The 8,388-nt window shown below is 27.2% G+C and overlaps 1 protein-coding gene across 1 annotated transcript in view; it reads left to right on the plus strand.

Annotated features, from left to right (window-relative positions):
- Window positions 1–8,388, plus strand: part of LOC100569786 (peripheral-type benzodiazepine receptor-associated protein 1) — a 31,860-nt gene that overhangs the window by 9,838 nt on the left and 13,634 nt on the right. The window contains exons 6-9 of the mRNA XM_029491489.1: window positions 3,610–3,790; window positions 3,867–3,950; window positions 4,616–4,827; window positions 5,499–5,748. Of these exons, the coding sequence (XP_029347349.1) occupies window positions 3,610–3,790; window positions 3,867–3,950; window positions 4,616–4,827; window positions 5,499–5,748 (727 nt within the window). The remainder of the gene's footprint in view (window positions 1–3,609; window positions 3,791–3,866; window positions 3,951–4,615; window positions 4,828–5,498; window positions 5,749–8,388) is intronic.

Raw genomic sequence — 8,388 nt, forward strand, 5'->3', positions numbered from 1 at the left:
TTTATAAATAAGAAAAAAAAACAACCATTAAGTGGCAAGAAAAACGATAGTGGCGAGTGTTATATATGTATATACTATAATATATGTATTGCGATAAAAGCTCGATGTGACCATGACGACGGCTGGGAGATACTACACCGAATATTACGACAAAAAGTCACAGGTAGTTGAAAAAATCCAAAATGTATTTTAGCAAGTTTTAAAATTATAAATGATTCTATAAGGATGCATTATTTTTTTAAATGTATTAGTTTACTGTTGTGAAATAATATTATTTCATGTGCTTTTACTGAACTCATATTATACTATATTTTTATTTCCAAGGTTTTTATTTCTATAGGTTTCTACCTATATTTTTGTTTAAATATTTAAATTTAGGTACTTTATTGACATTTTATTTTTTGGTGGGTAATATCACAATAATTTTACGGTCTTGTAATAATTTCCAAAAAATTCTATTATGTGATAAAGTATAGTAATAAGATAAAAAACTTTCATGATACAAATTTGCAATTTTCTAACTTAACTTAAATTTGATTGTTAAAAAAGGTGGGTAAGTGGATGTCGCTCTGTTGTACAGTAGGTTAGAAGTGGGTCACTGTATAATGGACAGTATTAAATTTGAATTCAATGATATAATATCACTGTATAAGAAAAACGATTCTGAGCGGAGACGGTATATCAGTCTATGTATTAGACATATATATACTTATCTATGGTATTAAAATAAAATTGACCTATAATAGGTACCTATAATAAATTCCAAATTAATCATATCATAATATCTATTAAGTACTTATAACGCGATATACATAAACAAAAAACCGTGGTACTATCATAGATAAATAATAGTATACTTTAGAAGTTTCAAGCCACGAATAATATTATACAATCACAACAAAATAACTAAAATAGTTATTCTAGATTTTTTTATATGTAATTTCGTCCAAATTTGAACTTAAAATAATTATAAAAATAAACTGTGTCTATGTAATTTTTAGGTTTTTTGGTAACAGAATTAACTAATTACGTGGAATCTTATTTTAAATTTTCAATCCTCAGATATAAAAGTTGAACATTTAAAAAATTTTTAACTACAAAATAACTATTCAATTTTAAATATGATAAATTTTGTCAAAATTCGATCTTTAAATGCTTATAAAAAAAAATTGTACCTATGTATATTTAATATTTTTCCACTGCTATTATAGCAATATATTAGGAGCTTTGTATTAAATCTTTACACTCTTTAGCCCAACAGATAAAATTTAATTGATATTCACAGAAAAAAAAAATCAAAAAATAGAAAAATGAAATTGTTTGTAAACAACTCAAACAAGTCAAAATATTTTGAAAATTTTATTAAGTATATGAAGTGATAAAATAAATATTCAGTGAAATTTTCATGCATCTACAGTTATTCGTTTTTGAATTACAACAAAATAAGAAAATCGCTACATGAGAAATCGAGTGAATATTATCCAATGTTGTAAAAATTTGAATTTCAAACGCTCATAAAAATTCAATTTAACTTTCTTATAGACATTTTTTTTTTGATAAAGGTAAATAATCTTATAAGGAATCTTGTATTTTATTTTAAAATCTTAGATTTTAAAAGAAAAATTTTTACGAATTCTCAACTCAAAATAATTTGCTAATTTTCGTGATTTTTCCATATTTTGTCAATTTTTGAACTTTAAATGCTTATAAAAAAACTGTGACTAAGAATTTCTAATATTTTCAAATGCCATTGTAACAATATAGTAGAAGCCTTGTATTAAGTTTTAAAGTATTTTAAAAAATAAAGTTTTATTGACATTCATAGAAAAAAACTAATAAAATTAGAAATTGAAAATGTCCCTAAACAGTTCAAAACAAATCAAAATATTTTGAAAATGTTATCATGTATTGAAAATGGAAATATAAACAACCAGTGAAAATTCCATGTATCTACGGTCATTTATTTTAAAGTTACACCAAAAACCAAAGTCGATCTTGTGAAAATTCGATTTTGCCTAAAAATTCTCATTTTTCCTTAACTTTTCTTTTGTTTTTCACGGTGCTTTTGAAAATTACTGGGAACTTTAAATTTTGACCTCCCCAATGCACCAACAATATTCACTTTATCATCGAACAAGTTATTGAAGTTGAAAATCGAAGTATTATTTCGACTACTTATCATGTGCACAGACACAAAAAAAAAAAGAAAAAAACACACATCATTGTAAAATCAATACATTATTTTTTTTAAAATTTTTTTTCTGCATTTGTTAGTATTTAAAAAGTTGTTATTATAGTTTTTTAAAAATATAAAACGCTCAAATTTTATTTGTAAGTATTTAAGTTCTAATTTTGACAAAAGCTGTTAAGAGGACGCTACCCATACATTTGTTGTCTCGGTCTTACACACGCACGACATGGCAAATTGTCGTTCACAAGTTTCAATAGTGTGCTGTTAGTTTTGATACTAGAGTGAATTGACCTATTTTAAAACTTTTAGGTAAGAACATTATCTGTGCGACTGTGCTTAAGCGTTGCCGATTTTTCAAAATTTTTATTTTCAAGCAAGATATGGGTATGTGAAGTATCAAACATTTTGAATGCTCATATCTCGCTTGAAAATTAAAATATCGAATAAAAGCCAACGCTTAAGCACAGATAATGTTATTATCTAGAAAATTAATAATAGGTCAAATTACTCTAATATCAAAACTAACAGCTCACTATTGAAACTAGTGAACGAAAATTTGCTATGTCGTATGTGTGTAAGACGGAGACAACAAATCCATGGGTAGCATCCTCTTACGATCACGGAAATATACAAATTGTATTTTGTAGTTTCAAGTGTATGAAATGCTCAATTTTAGCTTAGGCTTGGAAATGTATATAAGGTTATTATATAATTTAAGAAAAAGTATAAATAATACTAAAAGCCTTGAAACTTCTATTTTAAATTGTGTGTTCAAAAATACATAATATTGAAAATATTAAATTAATTTTAAGCTATTATTTCCTATTTATTCCACGAACATATTCACACCGAAATTCAACGTATTGGTATTGACTCAAAAGTCAATAACAATTATCATATATTTATATATGATATAACTATTATATAAGTATATGATATTATAATAATTTAATAAAAAAAAACGTTTTTGTCAAAAATTAATTCAACCTAGGTATCATATAACTAATAGTAAAATAAATTACTATAGAAGCAATATCTTAGGTAAATCTAAAAAATTACAAATGTCTATAAATAGCTCAAAATGCTTGTATACATATTTTGTGAAGATTTGACGTAAGTCCGGGCATTTGGTTTTGAATCAAAATAAAATCAATTTTGTCAAATATTGGTGTATTTTAAATATTTCCGCATTTTGTTTTGTTTTGTTAATTATTCTTGACTATTAACAAAAATGCTAGAAATGTTATCCAACGCATTTGTTGGATATATTTCATATGTGTCTGATAATTTTATGGTTGTACTGCCAACGTTATGAGGGATAAGTTAGTTATTGTTTATGTAATAATTTTTTTATAGTGGAGTTCAAAATCTCTATATTTTAAGTAACAATAATAACTGGATATATTTCTTTGATATAGGACGGGTTTTTTGATGGTGAGCTTTTAGATGGAAGACGTGGATTAGTGCCTTCAAATTATGTACAACAGCTATATGGTAGAGATCTTGAAGATTTCTATCAATCCATGGTGGTCAGACTTAGAGAATGTGACGATAGTGCGACAACTACGGTTCCTCAAAATATTGAATACATGCTCCCAGGTGAACATAAACAAATATTATTTATGAAAATTGCTCAAAAATTAAATGAAACTAAATTTTTTTTAAATCTTAACAGACGAACAAATGAAGAGACTGGCTCAACAAGAGTATAGTAATATGTTAGAAGAATTACAAGAAGACGATAACGTCGATGACGATGGTGAGATTTTGGAAATTGTTTACTTATATAATATTTAATTCTGTTGTTCAGCTTCTTATTTATTCTTATATTATATTAAATAACAATTAACATAACAATTCAGATAGACTTTTGTCCAAATATGGCAATAGGCATAGGAGTAAACTGCTTGCTAATAGGAAAGTATGAAATATAAATTATAAAGTATATTTTTAAGTTTGTAGAAATGTTGTAATTTAAATTTTTCTTTAAGTTTTGGACGAGGAATACTAGAGGATATATTAGTTACAATTAGAGCTTTATAGATCTTTAGATTATGTGTGAACTGTGGGTGATATGTCTTATTATAATTGTAATGTTTTAATACATTTTTGCCTAACTTAAATTAACATGGACCTAGATAACCGTTTATTTGAGAATTCCGTAAATAGATTGTTATTAAGAACAATTTAATAATAAAGCATTAAAATCCGTTTTATTTTTATTAAATAGTTTCAAGTGACATGTTTTTTTATGATAATTATAAAAAACCAATAGGAAAAAGTAATAGTGGTCTTAAAATTTAAAAATACTTTTACATGGTGGCGGCTGAATATTCTAGACTAGTGCATGTAGAGCTAGCGTAGAGTAATAGCGTCTTGTTTTGGGGGGGGGAATTGTTTTTTCCGGGACATCGTCACTGTTAGACATGTTCTTCTCGCTGCTAGTACCGGCACCGAAGCAGCTGACATTGGAAAGGCAATTGAACAAAAGCGTGCTGATTGGTTGGAATGCACCTTCATCTGAAGAAGGTTGTTTGCCAGAGTCATATCACGTATACGTAGATGGAAATTTGAAAACGACTATTAAAGCTACAGAAAGAACCAGAGCTTTAGTTGAAGGAGTTGACTCAAACAAGGTAATAATAATAATATATAGTTATGTGTATATTATTTTGTGTAAAAATAACATTTTGTTTGGTTTTTAAAAAATGAATGCACATTAATTATATATACTTATGGCTATTACCTACATAGGTAATAATAATTCCACATATATTAGGATATTATAGGGTATATAATTGTGTAATACAACGTTTTCTTTAACGTTTATACTGTTACACGCTAATATATCCATGTCACTTATACTTATATAACAGTATTAACAATGATTACAATAATTTGAAACGAATTGAAATTGAATAACATAAGTACCTACATATATTATTATTTACATGTATATAATACGTCATAACAGTATTTACTATAACTTGCTGATTCGAGTTGCAATACGACTTTGATGTTTTGCGTTGGAATTATTATTTACGTAATTAAATGTTTAATAATTGTATTTCATAACATTGAAGTTGACCATAGCTTTCTATTAACTTTATTCTAATATGATCAAAATTTAATAGTGTATTAGGTAGGTAGGTATCTAAAAAATATAATTTTTAATTGCATTGTGTTAGTAAATAATTTATATTTGTTTCTTAAATATATTTCTTAAAATGAATGGCTTTGTTTTGCTTATTTCTAAATGCAATACTTAAATTGTATTTTAAATATTATTACGTTGTATGGTTTGCAGCCACATAGGATCAGTGTAAGATCTGTAACAGCTAATAGAAGAACTTCTAGAGATGCTGCTTGTACTATGGTTATTGGTAAGGAAAAAGAGTTGCCATTACGACCTTCACATGTAAAGGCTAGCCAAGTGACATCCACGTCCGCTGTTATATCATGGCTGCCAAGCAATAGTAATTTTCAACATGTGGTTTGCGTCAATAATGTCGAACTCAGAACTGTCAAACCGGGTGTTTACAAACACACAATAACAGGTAAAATTAATTATTTTTAATAGATAGGTACTATAATATTATAGACATCATCATTATCATCAAATATGCATATTATAGCTTCTATAGTTGACCAATTACCATTTAACAGTTTGTACAATATGTGTTGTATTTTAATTATAGGCGTGCGCACGGGGGGTGCCGGGTGTGCCTGGGCACTCATGCAATTTTGTAATTGGGGCCCTAAAATTTAAGTCCTAGATCATAGCCGCATTAGGTTCAGAGTGGAGTGAAAGAATGTATTGGTTTTACAATAAAATGTGTATTATTTTTCTGTCTTTCAGCAACATTTCGGATAGAAAGCATGCTTTGATTTTTGAAATCAGTATCTTTTCTGATAGATAAGTGAACCTATTTGGTATTTTTAGGAGGTCAAAATGTAGTTTTAAAAAGCGTCTACAAATTACGAAAAACCGCTAAAAATGGGATTTTGATTTCTAAGGATTTGTTTAACACCATAGCAACGAATAAAAAATAATAATATTATATGGACTACATTAACCGCTCAGAATCTTTTTTCATATACAATGGTTTATCATTATATTTATATATAACACATCCATTACAACCACTGTACAGCAGAGCGGTACCCACTTGTCAACCTTTTTTTAATTGGTGTTAGGTACTAGAATTAAATGTAATTTTTTCTAAAATAACTATGTGGTAAAAAAATAAATCATGTTTCGTGAAAAAAAAAGTAAAAAAACGTACAATATTGTTTTAAATTTGAGTGGAATAACTACTTATTATGATTATAACAGCTAAATGTTGTTGACTACAAAAGTACAATTAATAATAAATAAACATTAAACATTGCAATTATCTTAGAAATAGATATTGATTCAAGGAAATATATAACTATGAGAGTTAGTACTAGTAATTATATAGTTACAGTGTACAACTGATATACATGTTTTGTTTAGAAAGGGCCCAATAATATTTTAGGAACCCCCGAAATTCAGGTCTGCGCACGCCTATGATTTTAATCAAATATATTTCTAAGGGTCATGTTGAATATTGTAGTTGTAGGTACATACATAACGGCATGTGCTCGTTAATTGGTTTTTATTTTTACAAAAAAGTTGTAAAATAATTTTTCCAGAAAAATAAAACCATCATGTTGTATAATATACAAATCACATTATAAATAAACAAAGTAAAACAATAGGTGTATATTATTTTTGAGTTAACCTAGTTAGTAGTTTCATATTCCGATTCAGTTAGTTGAGTGTCTGAGAATCCCCTATGTAAATAATTACAAGTTATATATTTTGTATAACAATGTCCTGTTGTTGTTTGCTAGTTATTTTGTTTTTGTATTTAATATTTATATTTGTGTCATAAGTCTACGCAAATGTTATTATAACATTTATTAAACTGTTACAGTAGTGTCATTTCAGTTTTTATTAGTTGGGACATAACTTTATTCTATACCTGAGGCAAAAATAGCATAATTTTATTATAACAAAAAGACGCAGAGGAGCCAAATAATAAATTATTGTACCTACCTGTACGGGCTACATCGACCTAGTTCCTAGTTGGCATTATTTTAAATATTTTTAGAGGGGTCAAACAAGTCAATTTTCTATAAAACGTAATTAAAAATCGAAACATTTTAAACATATTCTAATATACAGGTTTTTATAAATCGTGGATAAATGCAATTGTGATTGTCTTATTTTTAGAATTTATATTGCATCAGACGACTATTTCGAACCAACAATTATTATAAATAATATTAATTACTATCTTCAGAATCATTTTCTAGTATCTTCACAATATTATATTCCCTCAATTTAATAAAATGGTTTTTATGTTTTTCCCCAACAATTTGGATGTTCTTAAAATCAGACGGGGGCAAATGCTCACCTTCAGGGGCGGACTGGGAGGTAAACAGCCCAGTATTCTATACAACTAAACGGCCCAAACCCCTTTATAACAGCTTCTTTATGAATACCTACTTTTTCGGGTATAAATTATAAATAGACAATAGGTTATAATATGATACACTTTATAAGAATAAATATATATAATCCTTTTGATATTTTTGATGTTTGTTTACTATTGTTTTTATCATTTATTTTACTGTCGCAATTCATACTCTTATTAAACCAAAATCATCTTTATTCATTTCAGAATCGTCGCGTTATTATAGTCATTACTTTTAATATAAACTTTATATAAATGTCATCATTCTGTTCTCTTTTTCAACAAATCTACAATATTTTATAAATATTTGCAAATGATTGAATAATTGTAGTTTAGCAATCACTTTCTGGCGGTCGATGTACCAACCAAATCAGATAAAGTGTTTAACCATTTTTCTGAATGAAACTGATTTTTAAAATTGTTGCTTAAAGAATTATAATACACTATAGGTACAACATACCTAATATGCTCATACAATTATTATTATTATAAACTTATGGTTCGACTATGAAGTTATATTGTAGCATTGTACCAACTAATAGCAGTGTTTTTTAATTTTTACTGTTTCGTATTTAAAAATAAATTTAAATAAATGTATTAGTAACATCGTAAAATGTTCACAATTTCAAATGCCCCGACGGCCCGGCCCACACGTATAAGCCGGCCCGGTGTGCTACGGCACACTAGCACACC

This window comes from Acyrthosiphon pisum, chromosome A3 (genome assembly GCF_005508785.2).
Source record: "Acyrthosiphon pisum isolate AL4f chromosome A3, pea_aphid_22Mar2018_4r6ur, whole genome shotgun sequence".
In the NCBI taxonomy this organism is placed as follows: Eukaryota; Metazoa; Arthropoda; class Insecta; order Hemiptera; family Aphididae; genus Acyrthosiphon; species Acyrthosiphon pisum.